This window comes from Melopsittacus undulatus, chromosome 6, assembly GCF_012275295.1.
Source record: "Melopsittacus undulatus isolate bMelUnd1 chromosome 6, bMelUnd1.mat.Z, whole genome shotgun sequence".
Classification (NCBI taxonomy): domain Eukaryota; kingdom Metazoa; phylum Chordata; class Aves; order Psittaciformes; family Psittaculidae; genus Melopsittacus; species Melopsittacus undulatus.
Genome location: NC_047532.1, coordinates 2,537,380 through 2,563,008, shown reverse-complemented (window position 1 = coordinate 2,563,008; position 25,629 = coordinate 2,537,380). Strand labels below are relative to the sequence as shown.

Here is a 25,629-nt window from a genome sequence, read left to right as displayed (position 1 = left end):
TGACAAAAGGTCTATGCTGCTTGCTTGGTGATTATTTAGTGACTTAAAGAACAGGATGATTTGTTTGGTTTGGTATTTTCCTATGAATTGGTTTAGTGTTTTTTTTTTAAGAAATGCAAAGGTGTTATGTGGAAATGTGTCTTTTATAGCCAGGAATTAATTCTTGTAAGTATTGGTTCCTGGAAGAATAGTCTCCTTGGTGTAGCTACATAGTAAGAGAGGAAAATGCGTACAAGTATTAAAATAAGGAGTTGACTATAGTTAAGCTGTACAGGAGGCAAGAGTTTAGTTTTAGAATTCCTCATCTTTAATCCTGAAGTGGAGATCAGAAAATTCTTCTGTGTATATTTGTGCAAAATAGGTGTTTTTCTCTGAGGAATGGTGACAGCCACAAATGTTGTAGTGTGTGTGTGTGTCTTGTTTTGAAATACAAGGTGAAGAAGTACACCCAACCCCTTTAATATTATTGGCATCATTGTGTATTCCCATACTGTGCTGGCTTAGTCAGATTGAGTTTTCTGGAATTACTTGCTGAAGTAGTTGGGCTGAAGGAATAGACACCCATAATAATGTGTGTTCATGAGTGAGACATAATGATTGTGTAATTGCCTGCGTAGACTGGTAAATAAGGTACAGAATGAGCAGCTAAAAGTATTCTTATATCATTTCCATCCCATTTGGGAGCTGCAGTGATTTGCCTTTATCTGGTTGAGCTTGCGATGTGACTTTGTGATCTGCACTCCAAAGGAGAAGGTCATGCACAGTGGAACCAAAGCAAAAATCAGTGTTGCCCTTTTCCCAGCATGTTTGTGCAGAGCTGGAATCTTCTGGCTGAGGGTGTCTTTGAGAAGTGCTGAGTTGTGGAGTCATTCTCAGGAACATGTTGTCTGTTGAGTCTTGGAGGTCTGTAGTGATCTGCTGGGGGAGGAGAGGAAGGGAACATGCTGTCAGCTCTCTGCTGCTGACAGGATAACACAGTTAATACTGTGAGGATAGTCTTTTAGACTGTTTCTTTGTAGTGGTGTGTTTAGGACTCCCTTTGTGCTTTTCCAGCCAGAAAGGTGGCAGATTGGTTGTTCAGCATCTCAGCAATGGGAGTTATTCACATGTGATGTAAATACTTTCTATACCTATTCTTTTTTAACATGACTTCAGTTTTGTCAGGACTTCTTTTTCTGCAGGCAACACAAAGCAGATTAGAAAGAAGGCAGTTTTCCCTCTTTAGTTGGTTACTAGAGGTGTTCTAACCTGAGCAAGAAAACCTGTATGTGTATCTGTTGTTAGAGAAAGTAACACAGAATTGGAACTGGGAAATTCATAGCATAGTCTCAATGAACAAGCATTTCAGCTGTATGGAAACGTGCAGTCAAGGTGATCCAGCTACTTTAGGTCTGCCAAATAGCAGTGCTGTGTTGAAGTCAGAAATTGATGGTGTTTCTCTGCTGTAAATTTGCTCAGTGAGGTCAGCAGCTGGAACACTTTGTTCTTTTGGTGCTTTTCCTGGGTCTGGCTGTCTTTGTGGCCACATCCACTCTCCCATTTGACATGTGTGAGCCAAATGTGTTTATTTCCTAGTCATCTTATCGGTACCCAATCTTCATGCTTGATCCAGCCCTATGATGGGGTCAGAGCCTGCTCACTGCATGTCCTGGACTGTGTAAACTGTCATGTCCTCGTTCTGAAGCTACAGTGAAGTTATAGTTTCAGTGGGTAAAATAGTACAATGTGAAGCCATCACTCTTAATACTAGAGAAACTACATTTACAACAGCATTTTTGCTTGCAATAAGTGGAGCAAGACAAGGGTTTGTGGGGAGAGGAAGGAAACTGCAGCAGCTAGGGGACTTTGTCCACATTGAAATGTTTTCATTCCTTCTCAAGTTGTGACTTAAGATTGAAATTTGTGATGTCTGATGGTTGCTTTTTCATTTTTTTCACTAATGAATTAAGAGTTTTGGTTTTATCCTTCCTAAGTGAGCTTTTTTGCAAGTTTTGCATGAAACTCTGCTGTTATCTCTGGTAGAATGGGTTGTGATTTAAGAATTACTGTTAACAGTGGGTGACTTCTTTCTGCCCCAGCCACTGTACGTGTACTTGCACTAAGGACTGTAATGCTCACTTTTAATGTGAAAACAACATCTATGCAGTTATCAGTTTTTCCTGGAAGGGCATAGTAAGGAGGTAGAGTTGGCAGCTGTTATGCCCAGTATAGCAGCTAATTTGATAGGTTGCTAAAAGTTTTTAGTGTCACTCTGTTGCTAATTCTGTGTGGGATTTATTTGAGGGGGTTTTTTAAAGTGCTTTTAGGCCTTACAAGTACAATAACTTCATTGTACCGAAGAGAGCAAAATTCACGGGGATTTTTGTTATGTGTAAGTAATGCCCTATGTACACATTGTGTATTAATCTTCTACCAAAAAATATGAGAGCTGGAACTGGGGATGTTTGTTCTGTTTTGTGGGGAGTTTTTTACTTTGAAGGCAGTGATAGTTTGAAGACAAAAATCCCAACCCCAGCTTTGTGTTTGTGGCATACATTTCTGGTATACCTGAAGCATTTTTATAGTGAGGATCAGATATATTGAGTACTTGTTACCTTATGTTTGAAGATGCTTTTGCTTTGGTGAAGATGGTGCTTCTCAGAAAAAGAACTGGAAAAGTCAGGTGCCAAGTGCCAGCTGAAAGGCTGTGTGAGTGAGTTAGGTGCCTGTTTGTTATACCTTTTAGTGTTTCCTTGGTGTAATTTGCAGCAAACAGCAGTGCTGTATTTTCAGGGTTGCATGAAAATGCTGTAGTGCATAGAAGGTATTGAGATTATGGGGAATATTTTGAAATGCAGGTATATCTTTTTGATTCACACAGTCCTTTGTGTGGTTAAAAACAATCTTGAAAACCAGTTGAAATTGTTGAAAGGCAGATACACTGTTATATATTTAAATGATTTAAGCATTGAAAGGCACAGCAGAGTTAACCATATCGCTCAATGACTACATCTGTCTGTTGGCCTATCAGTGTCCACAGTGTGGGGGAAAGGGAGGTTTAATGTCTGTAAGAATTTAGCTTGTAAGCTGGCACATTTTAATAGTAAATAAAATAAGTAAGTAAAATAAATAAAAATAGTAAATAAAATAATGACAGTGTTTATGGTATCTCTGCACTCTCCTGTGAGAGGTGGGGGAAAAGGGTTAGAGATTTCCTCTTCCCTTTGCTAAGAGAGACAGTTTCACTTAACAACTCCTGTGTAATATCAGGTTGAACAGTAGGTAGATAGTAAATTAATTTGGCTCTGTGTGTTTTACTGCTGAATATGTGTTTTTACATGAAAAACAAACATTGACTAAAGGTGAGGTCACATTGGGAGTCTGATGACTTTTGCAACCATCTACACCTTTTGTGCAACGTCTTCTTCGCATTGTATGTAGTTTTCCAGTTACACCGAGTGAGTAAAAACAGTCCTAATCTCAGAGCATAAAACTGGGAAATAAGAAGACTTTTGTAAATCTGGAAACAATTTCATTGCCAGTTAATCTCTCTGCTTGAGTATAAATTCTTCAATCATAGAAATGTACAGGCAGATGTTATGTGGTAGTAACTCCTTGAAATTATGCTCTTTGACTTTGTAGATTTTTGTTAGCATATTCCATGAGGGCTTTTTTTATGCAGATAGGCAATGATATGGTCACACAATGAAGAAAATTGGTCACGTTCTTCCCTATACTTTTAAACTAAAGTATTGAAAGGCACTGAAGAGCTTCTTGTCTCTCTGGTGAAGCCCTGCCTACTTCATTGTGCAGCAAACAAGATAAGGGGTTCCTTCAGGGAGCTGCTATGGCAGGGACTCACAGAACCATGGCCCAGCAATGATGGGTCTTTAAGTGCCATTAGAACAAAATCTCAAAGCTTTAAAATCAGAAGTTCAAGTGGTATGAATTAGGACAGGTAAAATGAAATACCCCAAATGGTCTCAAATTATGCATGAAATTGAAGATTAGAATTAACTTTTTTTGTCCTCTACACCCACAGTGCAGGGATCTTCATGTGGTGGCATGTCCCAGCAAAAGCACATGCATGCCTCTTTTCTTCTTTTCTTGCCTAGTGGAAAGACTCTTGTTATCATCAGGGAAACTGCCAACAGTGCTTTTTTTACATGGTGTTCCTGTGTGTTTAGATTTCAGGCTGTTCTTGTAGCAACTGCTACATATTATAGCAACATAAAATAAGTAATTGTTGCAGTTATTTCTTGTGCCTGCCATTCTTTTAACTGGGGCTTTTTCCATCAGTGCCACATATTTCCTATTCTTCAATTACATTGCCATAGAAATGCAATGATGATGTTGCTGCTACTTGATGAGAGATTTTGTGAGGAACATGTGGATGAACAGGGGGTTGGAACTAGATGATCTTGAGGTCCTTTCCAGCCCTAACTATTCTATGATTCTATGATTCACCCTCACATATGACCTGGAACCCATTCCAAAGAAAGTTTTTAACACAAAACACCACTTCAACTAATATTATACTCTAAAAGAACCTTTTTGTAATTGATATTAGTAACATATAATTTCCTTATGAAATGCTATGAAAGTGCAGTGTATGGTGTGGTAGGTATTGACAGGCTTCATCAGGAGTGGGCTTTTTTATTTCTAGGACTGTACAGAATGTTCTGATAAGGTGGAAGAGGTTCAGATTTGTAATAAAGTTGTTACCAAACATATTTGATATTTAATTTATATTTGATTTAATATTTATTTACTTTGGGTTCTGGACAAAATTAATGTCTTCGTTTTCTTTTTGCTTGGTTTTCTCTCCCAGTAAATATAATTTCTGCCAGGCAATTAACTGGATGTGGACGTTTCAGCCACTTGTTCCCAACATCTACTTACCAACACATGAAGATGCACAAGAGGATTTTGGGGCATCTATCATCTGTTTATTGTATAGCCTTTGATCGCAGTGGGAGAAGGATTTTCACAGTAAGTTAAAAAATGGCACTTTTCTTGGAAGATTGCTTTGCTTCATTTGATTTCTCTCTCTTGAGTCCATCAACAGCCTCTTAGTTACTGATTGAGATGCACACACAGCTTCCAGATAAACAAGGGAAGAACAATCTTGAAATGTATGAAAAGCCCATCTATTTCTGTGCTGGTTTTCACTTTTCATTTGGCTTGGTATTTTAAAAGTGGTTGTGGCTCTGGTAGACTTATTCAGATATTTACTTCCCCATGTAGAACTGTACAGCAGGGTTGTTCCAGTCCAGGGCTTGCAACTCTCACTTGGCACATACAGTTTTCTTTCTTTACCATCTTTCTGACTGAATGGCAGCTGTAGTACTCTGGGGTTTGGAATTAGTTTGCATGCTGCTTTTTGGGTTAAATCTTAACTCTTTTCTTAAAACTCCATTTTGCCTTTTGATAACCTTGGCAATGCTGACAATTCCTTACCTTTCACTGAAAACGTGATGGTGAATAGAAGACCTCATTACTTCATCTGCAGTTTACTTCTCTACTAAATTTACTTTCTAGAATGTGTAGTATGTCAGTGAATGTAGGAATAGTAATGTAAGGTGTTCTCCAGAATATATTAACATTCATTTCAGTGATAGTGCCCTTGCTTTTTGTTGTGCCTATTAAAAAAATAACAGGCTTTTCAAATTAATAATGCATCTTTCAATAACTAAAATTACCTGTCTTGTCTAATCCTTGACCTTGTCTCTTATCAATAGGTGTTCAGAAGCAGATTACCTGGAAGGCTAATTTTTGTCTTTGTGTTCATGCTAGTTTGTCCACTCGTAATTGGTCAAATAGAGATATTGTTATGATAATTACTCTGGGTCATAGTGAGGGCCTTTCCGTTTTTGTTTACGCCATAAAGAACTGTTTCTCATCTGCAGCTATATGGAGAACTGAAAGTGGTCTGTGTTCAAATTTAGCTGCAGTTAATAAAATGTAATTGAAAGTCAAATGATTCATAGTTATATTGTGCTGTGTTTCAGAATATACAGTAGCAATGCTAGCAACTATTGATATTCTTTGCAGTATCTGAATAGTGGAAAGGGCTGTGAACTGGCTATACTGGCACTGACTATGAAATTACGTAGCTGCTACTGTAGGTGACAGCATTCTACAGTGATTGTGTTGGATGTGCTTTTGAACTGTGTCCTGTCCTGAACTGAAACCTCACTAATGTAGTATTTCCGTTGCACATGATGTTGCATGCTTTCTCTCTTTGAGTGGTTAAACTTTCTCCTGTTAACAGAGATTGAACCTCAGGATACAGCTGCCCTATAGTTCTAGGAGCATGACAGGCTCTGAGAACCCTTAGATGCTCAAGTGCTCTTCTTCCTTAAAGCTTGAATCTCCTGATCACTTCAATTTTACTACTGGCTTGATCCAGCTCACACAGATAAATAGGTGTTTTAGTAGTGTGTAATGAAGCATTTTATCTTCTTATATTTACCTTAATTATTACTATATTGTACTGTGAGCATTTGCATTAGCAGTGGTAATTGTATCTTAATATGAACCATAAAGTAGAAGTTACTGTCTTATAAACACCTAAATCCTGGACCCAATAACATGAACCCCAGACTCCAATAGTTGTGACCCTGTGGAATCCCATTGAAGTTGTTCTTCTGACAGGTTCATGTTACAATGGTGTTCTTAAATACTTGTTCATCTGCAGTTGTCTTGGTTTAACTAGAACAACAGTGTACCTGTGCATTGTGATGTACACGTAACACATGTATATTATTTGACATAATCTTTGGAAATGTTTGTGTGGCATTAGGGGTCAGATGACTGTTTGGTCAAAATCTGGGCTACAGATGATGGGCGCCTGCTCTCAACATTGCGAGGACACTCAGCTGAGATTTCTGACATGGCTGTTAACTACGAGAACACGCTGCTCGCTGCAGGCAGTTGTGATAAAGTAGTCCGAGTCTGGTGTCTTCGAACCTGTGCCCCAGTTGCAGTGCTGCTGGGCCATTCAGCTTCCATTACTTCCATACAGGTAAGGAATGACATTATTTTTTCCTAAATCCTTGAATTAGAGTGGTAATAAGAGATGTGCATTAGCAGATGGGTATAAAATTTGCCTTTTCATCTCTGTCTGGCAGTATAGATTTTCCTCAGGTTGCGGGTGTTGTTTCCTGGCAAGCTTACTCCTGTGCAGTGGTCAGCTGCTGACTGGAGAAGGCTCTGGGGAGATGTTATAGCAGCCTTGTAATATCTAAAGGGGCCTAACAAGGAATCTGGAGGAGAGGTTTTTACAAGGGAATGTAGTGATAGAATGAGGGAAAATGGCTTTAAAATGACAGATAAGATGTGAGGAAGAAACTGCTCCCTGTGAGGGTGTAGGGACACTGGTACTGGTTGCCCAGAGAAGCTGTGGCTGCCCCATCCCTGAGTGTTCAAGGCCAGGTTGGACTGGGCTTGGAGACACCTGCTCCAGTGGAAGGTGACCCTGCCTGTGGCAGGGGGTTGAAACTGTATGTTCCTAAGGTTCTTTCCAACCCAAACCATTTTATGATTCCATCTGCCTTTAACTGTGTGGTCCCATTGCTGCTCCCTTAGATGCAGCAAATGCATGGTCTCAGCCAGCTGAGCCAGAGAGGTATGCCTGGCATCTTTGATGGCAGTCCTTGCACAACAACTGCCTGAACAGTTCACAGAGAACACTTGTTTGTCTGAAGAATGCTGTCAGCTAAAAGTCCATGCTCCACATTTGTTATTTGCTTGCTGCTTTAGCTTCTGCTGTACGGAGCTGTTCTGGATGTTGAAGCAGAGACACTGCAGCAGCCACAGTCAGGGTTTGCAGGGAATTGGTGCTTGTGCCCATGGGGTTGCAGTTGTGTGGCAAGTATCCAGTGAGTAACAGTGGAGTAGGAAAAAAAAGGATAGCATTCCAGTGGTGGCACAGTCAATAAAGACTAGGAATTTGCAGTTTATTTGCTTGAAAAAAAACAAATAAATGAAACGTAACTGCCAAACAGAAACCTCCAACAAAACAAAGTTCCAGGATAAACAAGACAATCCCTGCAATCTCTCAGGTTATACAAGGAGAGGGGATGTGTGCCCTGGAATCCCTCTCTTTGGGAGCCTTGCTGCTTTAGGTTCATCACAATCTTCTCTATCTTGCCAGTAGTCCCTGGGAGTATCATTTCTACCCCTGTTGCCTACACTTCCAGTATTGTCTGATTTCAACTGTGTTGCAAGTTACTTTAGGGTGATTGTTTTGGAAACAGTTTTTACAACCTGGTTTGGGGGTTTGTATATTATTTATTTACATACACTTAAAATCCTCACAAGCTCTTTGTGAAACTCTGGTGGTTTAGAAAATAATCAGTCATGTTTTTTTGAGGAAACAGTGCTTGATTCCTTTATCAAATTCCAGGTATCCGGAGGATTATAGGTATTGCTGCAGTTAGGAAATTAAAGAGAGAGACTTTAGAATGAAAAGCTTTCCCACTCTTTAGAGAAGCAGAGGAAGAAGGAGGGTGTGGGAGTCCTATTGTGCTGTTGTTCTCTGCTGAGCGTGGATGCAGGAATCATTTCTGTCTTTGTTACCATGTTTGATCCAGTTCTGTCCTAGAAAGAATTATTTCTTCATCTTGTTGCCTCATTAGAAGAGCCTAGGCTTGTTTCATTTATCCAATTTACTAACTTTTGTCTGGTGGAAACAAGGCTTGCTAGTCAAAATGTGGCTGCTTTCCAGTGTTTTGGCTTTATTTTTATGGAAGTTCAGTTCAGTGCTTATCCCTGATGCTGCTCTCTGTACTCCTGGGGAGAAAACCAGTATGTCTGTGAAAAAGATTCTTGTCAATGTCCATTCTAACATTTAAGGGGAGAAAGAAATTAGCTGGTTTAACTGTTACAACTTCATTTTTAGTTCTCTCCAGCAAGGAAAGGAACAACACGATACCTCACTTCTACTGGTGCTGACGGAACAATCTGCTTCTGGCAGTGGCATGCTAACACCATGAAATTTAAGTAAGCCTGTTTAGATAATTCTTCTACATAGATGATGAATTTATTTTGAGTTTTAGCATGGAGAAGAATGCTGGGGTATTACATAAGGGCACGTTCTTTCTCAATAAACATGTTTTTTGGGGTATGTGTCGGGCAGTCTATGGCATTACAACCCGAGAGGAGGCAGAGATCAGGGTTGTTGTTTCTGGGCTTTGTGCTTTGCAAGCCAGTGTTTGGAAGAATCTTCAGTGTTTATACTTATGACTAAATCCTTGTCCGAAACGTATAGATAGAAGAATTAATTTGCTTTTAATCAGAAGATGACATGTATGTAGATGGCATCAAACCCAAAATTAATAAGGAGTAAATGCTATTAGAGTAATATTTCCCCAGGTTCTAAGTAGAGTTGAATTGGTGATAAATAAGTTAAATTGTCTTTTCCATTTAGAAAATGATGGTTTTCCTCATCAACTAATGAAGAAAATTACTAGAATGAAAGATAAATTCTAGCCAACTTAGGCAGGAGTTCTGAAATAGAGAAATGTAGGATGAGCCTGTTGACCTTAACCTGCAGAGCAGTAGTGCACTGTTCTTGTTGTATGGCATTGGAGTCAAGTAATGAAAAGTAAAATTGTTGTGTTGTTGCATATAGGGATCGTCCTGTAAAATTTGCAGAGAGGTCCAGGCCTGGGGTTCAGATATCTTGTTCATCTTTCAGTTCCGGTACGTATGCATTGTAAGGTAGCTGAAAGTACTTTATGAGCTGTAATTCCTTTGGTGACAGGACTGTTACTTCTTTTTAAACACCAATGGTATTAAGCCCTTTTTCAGTTAACATCATTCTGTCAAATTTGATTGTTAGAAATATTCCATGCTAAGCATCTGCATCAAGCTGCCTTTTATTTTTTCTATATGTTAAGCAAAAAGATCTTGACCACTTCCAAGGAAGACTTCTTTCAGTCTGTTGTTCTTCACATCAGAGATTCCTCTTTGTAGCATCCTTTGAAGGTTTTATCTTACAGCGGTTTTGAGTAGAAAGTTCTTGAAATCTGGCAGACAGGTGTTTAAAGGTTAAACTTTTGCTAATCTGAATTTGGCTAAATTCTAGGGGGATTAATTCAATGTGTTTGAAAATACGAACTTAACAGGCATCCTTTGTTGCAGCTTTGAATTCTCAAGAATAGTGATTCTTACAAACAAACCTAGGTAATTCCTCGTTAATTTTTGCTTGCTGGAATCGAGAGCTATTCAGAGCCCCTTGAACCTTGCCCATGTTCCATTGTTAAAACCAGAAATCCTGAAATAACTGAAATGATTTCAGTGCAGTAAACTATGCAGTAGTGCCCTTCTGTGGGATATTGTAGATAGAAAATAGCTTGATGGCTGACTCCCAATTCAGCAATAATTTCTCTGAAGTGGGTCAAGTAGATATTGAAGATGCACTTCAATATTTTCTTTGATATTTACCATTGAGAATATGAAACTGTTCCCCATCTAATTTTCCACATAAGCTAATGGAGAGTGCTGTGTTAATTTCTGAGGGAAACCAGAATAGTTTGTGTGATGAATATTGTAACTTGCAATATTCTCTTCCTTTGGTCAGAAAGGTTTGCAGCTGGAACAGATTGTAGTTACTCTAAAGCTGATATAGTCTGGGAAAATACAGATCAAAGTAGAAGTTACCAGAGTTAACTTCTTTGTTCAGGATGTAGGCTTTGATTCTGTTTAAACTGTATTTTGTTGCTTTGATGATAAAGCAGTAATTAAAATAAGTCGTTCCTTGGATAGCTTTTCTTCTCACAGAAAACCTTTTCTTTCTTAGGTGGCATGTTCATTGCAACAGGCAGTACTGACCATGTGATAAGAATTTATTATTTGGGCTCAGAATCGCCAGAGAAAATGGCTGAGTTAGAATCTCATACGGTAAGAGATAAATCAAAAAGCAAATCATCTTTTACCCCCTGCTTTACCTTATTTCAGAAACTTGGGTTCTATACATCCTGTTCGACTTAATTTTTGAATGAGGAATTGAGGCAACTTTCATGCACAATGACATTTTTCCCCGTTAAATTTACTGCTGAGTATTTACCTTTAGTTGTGACCACAAATCCACATAACAAGAAAAACAAAGTAATTCTAGTTTTAGAACGTGCTGTCAAACTTTGAATCATGGTGGTAGTTTCATTTAGAAAATAAGACAAGCTTAAAAGCATCCTTTCTCAGGTAATGTAGAAGGGTTCTTGTAAAATATCAAACTATTTTAAATATCTGTGTGATGACTTTCAGTGTTAGTTTTCAAGTTTGAGTCTTGAGTTTTTAATAAAACCATTGAATGTGTCTGTTTTAATGAAACTCCATAAAGAAGCATCACTAAATCAGCATCAAATCTTACCTTGTTTCTTAGTTGTTAATGAGAGCAGGTGATGATTGCATTATTTTGTGCATGGTAAACAGTATATCAGAAAGGGAAGCTTATAGCAAGATTGATAGGGCTGTCACTTGTGAGAAGTTTGGGGCATTTATCTTTGAACATTAATAGCCCAGCTGCCCACTTTAACAATATCTTATGGATTAAGGCTGAGGTCTAAATTGATTCACTGAACTTCAGTGGGAGTTATAGATCTCACATTTAAGTCTCAGAGCTCCAAGCCAACAAATCTAACAAGTATTTTGCTCAGAAAATAAAAAACGTTTTCTGTATTTAGCAGTTCACATTTGGAAGAAACTGCAATTCCTTTAATTTCTTTGAAATCTACCTTCTTAATACCACAGTCTGGTGTCTGACGTCAGTGGGAGTGGGAGATAGCAAGTGCATCAAGCCAAAACAAGTGTTGAGCAAAATAAAAGAAGACAAAACCATGTCTAAGCCTTAACATTTGTTCCTTTTATTTCCATTTAAACATGGAAATAATGCCAAGGTTTGCATTTTTCTGATTAAATATTTTGATGTGCTTTAATGTTAGGTCTGACATAATGTAGGCTGTGATCATTTGTTTGGTTAAGTCACTCTTTCTCCATTTTGTTGAGTGCTGTATCTAATAGGTACCTTGTGAGCTCCTGGAGTTCCTTATTCCTGCTGATTCTGTGGAGCCTAAAAGGTGCAGAGCTTACCCCAGGGTGTGTATGATCCTGTGCCACTATGCAGGAAGACTGTGCTCAGCCAAGAGTAAAGCTGCTGTAGCTTCTTCCTTCTGAGTGTCAGGGAGACTGAGTCAGAAATCATTTCTGTCTCTGAGATACTTCTGGAGCAACATGAAACCATCACCTCTCTGAAGTTCTCTATTTCAGTGTTTAACACAATACATCTGGGGAAGCTTTAGCTGCAAATATGACTTTTCCATTCTTGAATTTGCAAGACAGTGTGTTGTACATGTATGGGAAAATGCAATTTGCTAAGTAGAAGCTCATCATTAAGATCTATTTGGATGTGTGTTTCAGCTTACAAAGCACTTACTACTGTTTTTCTTCCTCCATCCTCTTTAGGACAAAGTGGTTGCAGTCCAGTTTTGTAACAATGGTGACAGGTGAGTGGCTGTCCTGGGATTTTGGCAAGAGAAATACGGTGTTTAATTTTCTAAATGACACTTAAGAGAAAATTTAATGCAACAGGAAGACTGCACATGGGGTCTGATTAATCTTAGACAAACTATGTAAAGTATGTTGCAAGATGTGTGTCATGTCCACAAGCTTGGGGTTGCTGTCCTCTGCTGTAACAACAGTGTTCTGTAGTGCTGCTTCTGCTTTGTAAACAGCAAATTGGAAATTGGATGTTGTATCCTTTCTGTGTGTCTTACTTCACAGGTAGCCTTGCTAAGTAAGTACAGTAGGGATTACTTCAGGAGTAAGAATATGACAGTAAATGTAGTTCTAAGCAAAAGTTAGAACCCTTATACAGACACAGATGGTGAGATAAGTAAGTCTGCAAGGAGCTGTGGTCTGGCAAATACGTGAATTTCTAGGCAAATATTTGAATTTCCAGTTAATTAGTTTAGATGATAACAGTAATCCTTATCGTTTATGAGGTGAACCATTTCAACCTGCAGAGCTTTCAGTTTTTAAACTGTGGTAAGTCAGGATGCTCATGATAAAATGTATAAAGGTGCTCATTGCATGTTTGTGTGTTGAGCTCCTGCCACACAGCTGTGTTGGAGAGTGGTGTGACAAGCTGCAATTAGTGATCAACATCTTAATGTAAATGGGTTTATGCCAGCTTTTGCTCATACTCCTTATTTTGCTTGGCAGGAGTTTTAAGGGATGGTGCAAGCAGGAGCCTTCCAAGCAAAAGTACAACTTTGCCAGTGGAACCACACCTGTGCTTGGAGATCTTTGTGTGTAAAATTAAGTGGGAATGTACCAGTACAATTGTACTAATAGTTCCTTCCAAGCAATGTGAGAGCACAGGTCTTGGGGAGGGAATGAGGTCACATAGGCACTGAAAATTACATGCTAGAGTGATGGTTTTTAATGGAAAAGTAACAGCTTCCTTAACATAAAGAAGTAAAAGAGAAGAAACTTGTCTCAAGCATCTTTAAACACTTTTTTCACAATGATGAAAAAAAATCAGGTCAAAGAAAGTGGAAAGATTCTTTAAACAAGGAGGAGCTTAAAAACGAAGATACTTTTATTAAACTTGACAGACAGGGATACCTACTTGTGTTCAACTTGGGCATTTCCCTTCTCTGTCTTCACACTCTCCCTAAGTTAATGTATTATAATTTATGCTAGACTCCTGGCATGCAGTTCCTTTTTCTTCGCTGCCACTGAGAACTGCTCAAGGGATTTGCTGATGTCATTAAAAAGGGAATGTGCAGCTCATATGAATTACGACATTGAAGTCATTCCAAGGCCATCTGCTAGCTGTAGCCAAATGTAATTAATGTTGTGGGATATGAACTCTTTTGTACCATAGAATATCTGATATGAAAATTGTAACCTCGCTGTCTTTTAATTACATTCTTTAGATCAGAGATGCACAAACAATATAAAGAATAAGCGTTGAAAAAAGATGAAATATGTTGTAGCTTCTGTGCTGGTGTGAATGGGTGTGCTCTTGGCTTGCCAGCCTTTTGTAGCTGCTTGTTTCCTGTAGCAGGAGTTCATGGATATTTTATGAGTTGTTAAACACGCCTGTATGTGGGTATAGAGAGAGTAAGACAAGTATATATACACAAATATACAGTTACAAGTATATTTATATATATATACCTACACATATATATACATGTGTGCATGTATGTGTATTTGTTGCAGAAAATGTAAGTGCTTGTATGACCTTTTCTAAGGTGAGTGGCAGTCTTCTGCCAAGCTTCTAAATATTCTTGCCACAGGATTTAGCATACCCACACTGTTGCTGAGGATGGAAAACTGCATACTGAGTAGTGAGAAAATAAGATGGAAAATGGGCATGTGGATAATAGACCAAAAGCAGCAGTGACTTTACCTTAGTCAGAATTTCATCACTTCTTTTTTTCTCCTATAGCTTAAGATTTGTCAGTGGAAGCAGAGATGGAACAGCAAGAATATGGCACTATCAGCAGCAAGATTGGAAGAGTGTGGTCCTGGATATGGCTACTAAAATGACAGGGTAAAACAAACTGAAACAGAACATGCTTCATAGCCACATTTACACACAAAACAAAGTCTTCCATTATGCTGAAAACTATTTACATCTATGTTGAGTTAATTTCAGGGATTTGTGTACTGGAAATGCTGTGGCTCTATCTGTTAAAATTACACAGTTAAATAGCATCCAAAAGAAATCATTCATACATTGGTAGTTGCCTACTCTAATGGTTGGGGAATACTTAGTATTTTACATGTGAAGTAAGAATGTCAAACAGAGTTCATCTTACAGAATGAAGTTTTAGTAGAACTTCACTGATCTTATGTTGTCAGCTAAGGAAGCATATTTCTGAACATTGTGTTTTTCCTTAAGTTTTCAAGTAAGAGGTGAGATATGGTGATTTGGTTCTCAGGTTCAATTAGGATTTTGAGTTTTTCTTTCTGTGATCCTTAGATGACTTCTGTAAGCGGCCTTGGAATTGAATATGCACAGTAATGAAAAGCAGAAATGGAGAAATCCATCTTTTGAAGAATGATTGGGGCTTATTTAGCAGGCTCTTGCTCATTATACAGCATACTCATATTGATGACTGATAAGAAAAATGTCTTGTATGAAAAACCTTAATAGAACTGAATCGCTTGAAAGAAAGAATTGGGGTAGGAAGGGTAATTGCTTAAAGAAGAACAGAAGAGAAACTTGTCCTTTTTAAACAAATAGTACTCTATAAATCTTAGTGGTTCTGAATATTTTCTGTATCCGGTTTTTACCACTGCAGAAGATATCCTTCATCCTCTGCCTAAGTCAGTGGTTACAGTGGGAGCAGCCGTGCTCTCCCTAAGTTCAAACTGAATTAGCACCATCATATGTTTCTGTAGTTACTGATTCATTTCTTCTTTATTGATTTCCTTAGAAACAATGTAGCATCTGGGGAGGACAAAGTGACTAAACTGAAGGTTACTATGGTGGCCTGGGATAGATACGATGCCACTGTCATCACCGCGGTCAACAATTTCCTTCTCAAAGTGTGGAACTCATCCACAGGGCAGCTTCTTCATAGCTTATCTGTAAGTAAAATTCAAGCAGGTCATCCCAAGTGGCTATAGTTCAACTCTGAAATTGATTTGAGGCCAAGCTGCATCCTCATTCCCCCTAATGAGGAGTGTGTTTTATGCTTATTGGGAGGATTATGTATTATGGGGAAAGGACCTGATGACCAAAATGCTGCTAGACCCTGGTGGTTGTTGGCTAGCAAGGGAGCGCTTTGAAGGCCACCATTTATGTTCAGATTAGAGGGCTGCAGCTGTCCTGGCTGCTGATTTCTCCTTCCTCCCTGTCCCTCTCCATCCCAGCTGTGCTGAGCTGTAGTCTAAGCACTTACAAAGTGGGCTGTGATAACAGCAAGCTGCTGTCAAGTGCAGTTCTACTCTAAGATCCAGTAAATTGAGCTGTCATGGATGACTGAACTGAGATGTCCTCACATTAGTCTAGTTTTAGGAGATATTACATGGAGAAATACTACTTCCTTTTTCACCCTGCTCTCCTTGCAGGGTCATGATGATGAAGTTTTTGTTCTGGAGGCCCATCCGTTTGACCAAAGGATTGTACTGTCAGCAGGTCATGATGGAAACATTTTTGTTTGGGATATAGACAAAGGAACAAAAATTCGCAATTACTTTAACATGGTAAGAATGGTGAGAGAAGGGTTGTCTGTTCTGTTGTTGTTTTGGTTGGGGGTTTTTCCCACATTTGTGTAAAACTGATCTTGAGGCAGATTTCACTATGTTCCTGTTGTTACTGGTGTTGCAACAGGGTTAGGGGAAAAGTCCTATGTATAAAAAGAAAACTGTACTCTTCACTAAGCAATACCAAAGTATGTTTTTGCATACTGGAAACATAACAGCAAGTCTTTCATGGGATCTGTTACATCTGAATATTATTCACATGTATAGGCATGGTTATACCATGCAAAAATGTATAGTGACTCCCTAGGCAGAGCAATGAAGCCCTGTAAGCCTGTGTTGTAGCACAATGCTGTGGTCTGCAAATGGTGTGGTTTGCTCTGTGCTGCATATACCTCAATGTGCCCTGTGCTGGGCAAATGCAGTTGGACTGCTTCAGGACCTGAGCTTGCCTCCTGGTATGTGGGCCTTGAAACCTCCTTGTATGAAGCCAATACATGTCTGAAAATACATGTCTTCCATTAATATAAAATGTTAATTGTCTTCCATTAACATAAAATGTAGACTTCTAGGTAGTTTTTTCAGAACATACATTAAAAGTTGTACTAGAATTTCAGGATGAAGAGAAAATGCAAGGTTTTGCTGCATTGTTCAGTCTAGCTTAATAATTAAAATGGAAGAAAATAGAAGTATGAATCACTTTTTAGCGAGATGAGAAACAACAGCAATAGGATTGAGTATTTGTTGGAGCACAGGTGAAATATTTGCATATTCTTATATGGACTGTATGATTGTGAAAGGAATGCTTTGTGCTTGTATCCAGATTGAGGGACAAGGCCATGGAGCTGTTTTTGATTGCAAGTTTTCACCAGATGGACAGCATTTTGCCTGCACAGACTCTCATGGACATCTGCTACTATTTGGTTTTGGATGCAATAAATATTATGAAAAGGTGGGTTGAATGAATTTTAGACTCTTGTGTGTCTTGACCTGATTTTGTCTTAGGAGTATTTGTGTTACGGTGTATTCCATCACCCTGCCCCTAACAAAATAGTAATTGGATCATGTAGCAGTTGCTGTTTACCTAAAACAAAAAGATTTAGACAAGAGAATATCTAGACAGGGGAACAAAGCATTAACTTCTATCTGTTCACCTCTGTTGGCATATTTTACTATTGAATTTTTGCATCAGGCCTTGGTAATAAAACACATTTCTGGTAGGAATCTGTTCTCTGTCATAACATTTCTTCTGCCGATACTAAATGTAGAAGTTGTGGTTTATGGGTATGGGAGTCATTCCAAAACAGCAAGACAGCTGCAAATGGCCATTGATTTATTTACTAAATTGCTTTTCTTACAGATTCCAGATCAGATGTTCTTCCATACGGATTACCGACCACTGATCCGTGATGCAAATAACTATGTGTTGGATGAGCAGACTCAACAGGCTCCACATCTTATGCCTCCTCCATTCTTGGTGGATGTTGATGGAAATCCTCATCCCACGAGATTCCAGCGGCTCGTACCAGGGAGGGAAAATTGCAAAGATGAACAACTTATTCCTCAGCTGGGATATGTAGCTAATGGTATGCTATATAAAACTCGTGCATAATACATGGATTGCATAGTACTGAGCACCAGCTCACTAGGATGGTACTGTAAGGATTTGCTTGTTTCAGTTGTCTTCTGAAACTAGTGGTTTAAATTCAGTATAGAGGTAGAAGAGGGTTTTAGGTGGCTGTATGGCATAAAGGGACTATATGGAATAGACTCCCTGGAAGCAAGATGTGGAAGCTGTGGTATTCCAACATCTGTGAACTTCTACCAGGCATATGGCAACATGCTTAAAAACAATTGTCCCAGTAACCTCAGTGTAACTGTGTATGTGAGTAAAGAAGCAGAAAGTTAAGAAAGACATGGAAAAAAAATACTTTTATTTTTAAAAAGGGCTTATTTTTTATTGTAGATACAAAGTTTTTCAAAATGCTGCTTTCCAGAAGAGATCTTCCATTATTACCTACGGAAATGTGATTTCTTTCTGCTGTTTCTAGGGGTTTGTGTTTATTTTTTTGTGTAGTCTGTAAACTTAGGTTTTTATTGTAACTTCTCTTTTAAACTTTGCCTCCATTTACTGCATGAGAGCAGAAGGCCAGCTGGTGATCAGATGTTTTGCAAAGCAGACGAATAATTGTGCACAGTTTTGCATTTGGTTGTTTCTATGGTATTCAGTAAAAGAGAAATTAGTAATTTTGTAAGCATTTGTGGCTTTGTTCTTGTCAAGGTGATGGTGAAGTAGTTGAACAAGTCATTGGGCAGCAAACTAATGACCAGGATGAGAGTATCCTTGATGGAATGATCAGAGAGTTACAGAGGGAACAAGATCTGAGACTAATTAATGAAGGAGAAACTCTTCCAAGCCCTCCACTCAATAGATCCCACTCTGTAAATGGAGGTAAGTGTTATTCTGTTACTGCCATCATTTCTTTTCCTAAAGCACAGTAATGTACTAATCAAAACATGTTCATGTAAGCTCTGAGACTGTCTTTGAGGATGCTTTTCTCTCCTGTTCTTACACACGTTATTAACCTGTGTGGAGCGGTTGCACATTCCTCTAATGCTAGCAGAGGAATTAAAAGTTGAAGGTGCAGCTGAGGGCACATGATGGTCTAACTGAACTGTATCTGATTACCTAGAACTATTAAACTGTAATTATTCCTGTTATAAATCTTTCCTAAAAATAAATATAGAATTCACTGTATTGTCTTGGTGCTAGTTACTGCAGAGATGATACTTTGTAACTGCATAATGACAAGATAACAGCCTATAATTAGAGAATGTCAATGGAATAAAATGTTGTGACAGACTAATGGCTTCCTATTGCAGCATAAATGCTAAGGCAGAGCTTCAGTGTTTGTAAAATAAACATATTTGCTCTGTCTTAGTGTTTCCTTAGAAAGCTTGAGATTATTCTCCTGGTAAGTGTTCTGCTACTGTGATTTTATTCTTAATATACAAAGTGATTAAAAATATAAAACAAACTCAATCAGATGTGAACAGCTGACTGGGTGCAGTTGATGTAAGAGAGCAGATGCTGCAAGTCATCCTGAGCTTTTAAAAGATTTACATCCACTAATAAATCAGTTCTAGCTTAAATAGCTGATTACACATGTTTGAACTAGACTTCCTGGCAAAGCTCATTAGGATTGCTAGGTTTGGAGTTGCTTGTCTTTAAATTCAGGAAATAATAGGAAAAATACTAGTGAAAAGTATTGAAATTCTGCTTTTGCTTTGGTCTGAATTGGTGTTATCAAGAAAGTGGCCTAGATGCCAGCTTCAACTCACCAGAATTCCTTTCTGCTTCTCATGATCAGTTGATGCACTGTGCAATCCCAGCTCTCAATTTTATTTGTATATCCCTGAAGTTGTGTGAAAGGGAATTTCCAGATATGAGTAGTATAGGAATTAAAGTAGTTAGTTTCTAGAACTTGATCAGTGACTTTGCTGCATGAACTGCCCGTTTGTGTAAGCGGATTAGAGTATGTATAAAGTGCTTGATATTTAAATGGACAAATATTTTTATATAGGATTGCAAACCCGTGAATGCAATATATTCATGTGGTTAACCATATTTAAGCATATGGAAGTCATATTGATGCTTTCCCAAATGATGAGACAAATACAGGCAATGGTGGCAGTGACTCTGCTATTATCAGTCTCCTTGTGTTGCTTTGCTACCTGAAGTGTCTGTTTTCTCCTATGCATGTAGAACTGTGTTGTGCTTCCTGATAAAGCCTGGAGCAGGAGCAGTGCCTGTGGCTCAGTAGATAAGCATTACAAATACAGACCAAATGGAGGTATAGCAGAAACCGTAAACCTTGCAGCAGTCTTACCTCAGATGTCAACCTCATCTCATACCATAGAATTTAAGATTCATGATTTCAGAACCTTAAAGCAGCTGACAAGACTTTGATTTGAAGGTCACTTAAGAGCCTTTAAAACTTTTCTCGTATATAATAATCTTTGCTTTCCTCAGCTATCTCTAAGGTATAGCATGCCACAGTGATGTTGCAGTAGTATATACATCTCCAGTAGCCCAAGGGCAACACACAAAAATGTTAATCTGAAGCAAAAGACAAAGCCACTTAACATAGAATAAGTGTTGTTTATTGCAAAAAATATGAACCTCTGTGTAGTCCTTAAGCTTTACATTCTGGATTTTATTCATGGTTTATAGAAGTGAAGAAAACCTCTTTCTTCCTTAGCTCTTCGAAGTCCAGGTTTGGATGTTGCATCTCCACCAAACGTTGGTCTCCGGAGAAGTGGTCAGATCGAAGGGGTCCGTCAGATGCATCACAACGCTCCCCGCAGTCAAATGGCAACTGAGAGAGATCTCATGGCATGGAGCAGGAGAGTAGTGGTGAATGAGCTTCCTCCAGGCATCAGCAAGTAAGATCCTAAGTGAGACAGAGAAAAAAGCTGAAATTGTGTAATTTTTAGTGATTCTTCTGTACACCTGTTATCAGGTTTAAAACATGAGTTTTTAGAAATATGTTGTCTTTTGGAGGTAGGTTGGTTGGGTTTTTTGTTTTCAAATCCATATGTAAGGATTGGAGTGGTAGCCTCTGCTGGGGAGTTGAGAATAGTAATTCCTTCTCTTCACAACTGAAGCTTTCTTCAGTATTTCAAATACCACATTTTTCTGAAGCCTTATTTAAAAAAAACCCAAACTCATAAATATTTATAATACATTTAAATTTATTTAAATAATTATGCATGCTCAACTAACAAGTTTGCTTCTTTAACATGTGATTCGAGGAGTGAGGAATGTGTGGACACTACTAGGAGGACTTGTGCACAGACTTCTAATAGCATGGGGACCAGAAGTATTTTAATGTGTATATTAATGAGATTGTCAAGTTATGTGATGATTCACTGAATAAAGAGGATGTTTCCTATGTATAATTAGGGTCCAGGAAGAATGTCGAGCTGCCAAAGGTGAAATTGAGATTAGTTTATACACTGTTGAAAAGAAGAGAAAGCCATCCCACACCTTACAGCGGGTGAGTTTAAATCTCTAGAAGAGGAAACCTGGAGGTGAAGCAGTTCTGAGCACTGAGCAATAAAAGAAAAAGACAAAAAAAACCCAAAACCAATTTTATTAAATTATTTAGAGGATCTCTGACTCTGTCTTCCTTCTGTAACTAATTTGTCTGCATTTATGCTCTGATATGTGAATAGCAGTGTTAAATCTGCATAACATCCTTTCTAAGAACTGCTGCTTTAAAAAGTGCAGTGATATTGAACCTAAAAAACACACCTGCACATCCACTAAAATGATCCCCAAGTGTGTAAAACATATCTTTTCAATTCTAGGTCTAGATTTCCTAGCTGTCCTTTGTAAATGGACAATCAGCGTACAATCACCTTAACAAGACATCTTTTAACTGTGTAATTCACTATTAAACCTCTAATCTTTTTCTTTTGTTCCTTCTGTCCCATGAAAGAACGATTACCAACCAGGAAGTGGAAGGTCTTTGAGAAGAAACCAACGCAAGCGCCAGCATGCCTACCAAACACGCTCCACCATAGAACACAGTCAGCAAGGCGCAAGTCAAAATGCCTGTGCAAGGGGAGAATCAGACAGCTCCTCAGAGGTCTGACACGTCACACAGTTCTTTCAATAGGTTCCCTGTTCACAAATATCAGGGCTTGACAACAAATGTGCTGAGCCATTAAGGCTCCAGGTTTCTCCATGTAGGAAGAAATACTTGGGTCATTGAGTCTTTTGGATTTGTGGTGTTACTGTAGTGTGTTGATCTTGGAGACTTAAAGACCATTTACCTAAATGCCAACACAGTATTCAAAGTGAGCTTAAAACTGGTTGGGTAATCTTGGAAACTTGAAACATTTTACAAGTAAATTTAACTGGGTTATGTTAAACCACTTTCTATTTCAGGATTTCACACAGCACATATATTCTAGGTTGTATTCATCTGCATCTGTAGACTGCTGTTGAAAGAGATTGAGTATTGGTATTAGTCACTGATACTGGCAAAGGAAGAACCTAAACCATACCAGATTAAATATAACTTGTTCTCATTAAGGAAGCTAGCAAAGTAAAAAGAGACTGAACATTGTCACTTTGTAATGCATTGAACGTACGGAATAGACATAAAGCTGGTCACTTGACACTAAACATTATTGTCCAAACACATAAGTAAGAACTAATTTCATGGTTCTACTACCATTAAAATTCACATCTCTTTCTATAGAAATTATATAAGCATACAGTATAATACTAATTAATATAGAGAAAGAAATTGTAGACTTATTTAAAGCTAAATCAGTCCTTAATTAGAAATCTTTCCTTGCATGAGACAACTCACATAACTTGCTTGCAAACAAAAATGATACATTTTAAACATGGCCTCAAAGTGAATCCTTTTGTTTTTCCTACAGGAAGATGAGACTGTTGGCACAAGTGATGCATCTATGGATGATCCTGTGGCAGCATGGCAAAGTGAAAGCAGTTCCAGGTATCCTTACTGCGTTCTGAATTGGTAACATTCTTTTATTACATAAATTAAATAAGACAGGTAATACTGTGATACCATAAGTACAACTCAGCATAGATTTGTTATTCTGACCTAAGCAAAGTGTTTAGTACACTTTGGTAGTTTAAAGTGGTAACCAACAAAATTTGTGGAGTCTGTGAATGGTTATCTATTTGAGTAACTAAATAATTGTGGAAGTTTTAATAACAGTATTTAAACAGAAAACCAGTCTGAAAACTTCCTAATTTGAAGACTTTTTTTCCCCAATTCTTTATGAAACATTTTATAATGCATTTTTTTATTTTGTGAGGTTTTTTTCAAAGTCATAAATAGTCTCAAAGGACCATTTGTAAGAAAATGTTGTCTTTAATTAAGAGCTGCTTGAAAAAAACTGCTAGTTTGACAATAGAAATGCTGACAGAAGTGCATACATATCTTCTATTCATACTTCGGTATTGTCTAATTTTCCTGTTGTCAGTATGTATTTGTGTACAGTTTCTACAGTCTCTTTGTTTTCTTAATGCTATGCTTTTATGGCTAGAGTGGCTATGAGCTAATATAAATACTGCACATGTTATTTGGATATTAAGGAAGTCAGAATTATATTTATAGCCGTGCTCTAGTTTAAGTTTTTCATGCATTTTGTGCAGTCTGTTCTCATGAAGTCAGTCTATGAATCAATGAGCTAATTAGTATGAAAACAGGTATCAGCCATAACTGTAGTTTCACCATGAGTTTGCAATAGATAAAATAGGTTGATGAAATACACAAATTAAAGGGCACTTTCATTTCTTTTAAATTCACCTGAAAATGAAGTTTTGTGCCAATCCTGACATCTGTTCCACACAACCAGAAGAGCAGGTTGAATGTCTGGACTTTTCCCTCTATCGTGTGAAAACTGAAGTGCTGTTTTCTTTCTTCTTTTATTATCTACAGTGATTCATCAAGTGAGTATTCCGACTGGACAGCAGATGCTGGAATTAATCTCCAGCCTCCAAAGAGACAGACCAGGCAGGCAGCTCGGAAAATCTGTAGTAGTTCTGAAGATGAAAATATGAAGGGAACAAAAGACCTTGAGCCAAAACGAAGGAAACTTAAACAGCCTAGAAAAAAGGTCAGTATTTTTAATGTTTTAGTGTCTTTTTTTTTACTTTACAAATTTATGCTTTTCACTACAGTTAGATTTACTCCAAGGTGGTTTTGTAGTAAAATTACAATGCATCTGTATTGCCTCTACATTGTCGTCCTTTTAAAGAAGATGTTTAGAATGTTTCTAAAGAAATATAATCTCTTTATAGATGGGTGTTTTAACCTTCTATTATATTTCTAACAAACATGACTTATTCCCTACTATTTAATTGAGGTTTTTGGAAGTTTGAAATTCCAGCATTTGCTTTACCTTGTATCTAGTTCTCTTTGATAACTACTGTATGATCAATTTTCATATGTTCTGCCATATTAAATAAAACTTGTATTCCAAATTTAATGTAATGTATTTAAGAAACCAAGTGGACTGCTTTCGATGGAAGGTGAACCTAGTGAAGAATGGCTTGCCCCCCAGTGGATCCTGGATACTATACCCCGCCGCTCACCTTTTGTCCCACAAATGGGAGATGAGGTACTGATTGTAGCAATTCTAAATACCCCAACTAGGCTGATGAGCTCTTTTTGGTCAGGACTGTTATACCTCGCAATGATTTCAGTGAGTCATGCTCAAGATAGGCTGAAATATGATAACTTTTATTTTATTCTCAAGCAGTCAGTTGTTTACAGATGGAAGTCCTGTTCTCTTTTTGTGCACGTGTAACTTGTGAGTAGCAGGAAGAGTTGATTGTGCATCTTCAGACAAACCTGCACACTTTTAGTGATCCCAAGTTAGATAGATAGATACACATAGCAGGGTGCCACTGTGGGGGATGATACCAGTATTTTCAAGGAGGAGCATGCTTTAGAATGAAATAAAGTATGCAATATGTTCTGAAAGGGATCATGCCTTCATAGAAATTTTAGAATTGGAAAATAGAATAGGAAAAGGACTATCAGTAAACTATTTTTTTTACTTATTTTTGTTTTAAGATCATATACTTCAGGCAAGGCCATGAAGCTTATGTGCGGGCAGTAAGGAAAGCAAAAATTTACAGTATTAACATGCAAAAACAACCATGGAACAAAATGGAACTCAGGGTAAGTTAAGCAAATACTTCAAAAAGCTGAATGTCTCTGTAATATTAAGTAGACACTAAAAACCTGCATTAGTTTAAAATGTTAATATAGATTTAAAATTGTAAATCTTAAAGTGACTGTTTCATTAGACAAAGTCTTTACATCTGTTCAGTTCCTAATAATAGGAAGCCAGAAGGATATTAAATAATGTGGAAGTTTATCTAGTGTGGCATTCTTGCTTGATAGATAAAGAAAGTAGAATATTAAATAACAATAAGTCAGAATGAGAGTAGTTAAGCACTGGAACAGGATGCCCAGAGAGAAATTGAATCTCCATCCTTGAGGGCTTCTCAAAGCTTGAGAGGGAAACTTCTAAGTGGCTTGATCTAACCTAGCTGTTAGACCCTGCCACATGCAGGTTGTTGGACTTGATGACTCTCAGCAGTCACTTTCAACCCAAATTATTTTATGACTCTGTTAGGTTTTTTTTCTTCATTCATTTAGAACCCACCACTCAAAAGGTGTTTGTAGTTATATGAACACTCCACCATGACCTGAACATTTTGGTTCTATTTAGTGTTTTTAATGCTGTATTAAGAAGACATCATGGTGTGAAGACCCATATATATACGCAATCTCTACTAAACAGTGGATCTAGCTAAACATATCATTGCATATCTTCTTAAATTCCTGGAAGACAATATCT

At 37.9% G+C, this 25,629-nt stretch overlaps 1 protein-coding gene across 1 annotated transcript in view; it reads left to right on the top strand.

The window, feature by feature from the left end:
- Positions 1-25,629, top strand: part of BRWD3 (bromodomain and WD repeat domain containing 3) — a 57,592-nt gene that overhangs the window by 13,209 nt on the left and 18,754 nt on the right. Inside the window, exons 7-25 of the mRNA XM_034063516.1 lie at positions 4,811-4,971; positions 6,785-7,006; positions 8,885-8,985; positions 9,617-9,687; positions 10,787-10,887; positions 12,448-12,488; positions 14,444-14,548; positions 15,438-15,591; positions 16,075-16,209; positions 17,030-17,158; positions 17,567-17,792; positions 18,488-18,658; positions 20,469-20,652; positions 21,173-21,266; positions 21,711-21,860; positions 22,666-22,742; positions 23,697-23,874; positions 24,262-24,378; positions 24,837-24,944. Of these exons, the coding sequence (XP_033919407.1) occupies positions 4,811-4,971; positions 6,785-7,006; positions 8,885-8,985; positions 9,617-9,687; positions 10,787-10,887; positions 12,448-12,488; positions 14,444-14,548; positions 15,438-15,591; positions 16,075-16,209; positions 17,030-17,158; positions 17,567-17,792; positions 18,488-18,658; positions 20,469-20,652; positions 21,173-21,266; positions 21,711-21,860; positions 22,666-22,742; positions 23,697-23,874; positions 24,262-24,378; positions 24,837-24,944 (2,525 nt within the window). The remainder of the gene's footprint in view (positions 1-4,810; positions 4,972-6,784; positions 7,007-8,884; positions 8,986-9,616; positions 9,688-10,786; positions 10,888-12,447; positions 12,489-14,443; positions 14,549-15,437; positions 15,592-16,074; positions 16,210-17,029; positions 17,159-17,566; positions 17,793-18,487; positions 18,659-20,468; positions 20,653-21,172; positions 21,267-21,710; positions 21,861-22,665; positions 22,743-23,696; positions 23,875-24,261; positions 24,379-24,836; positions 24,945-25,629) is intronic.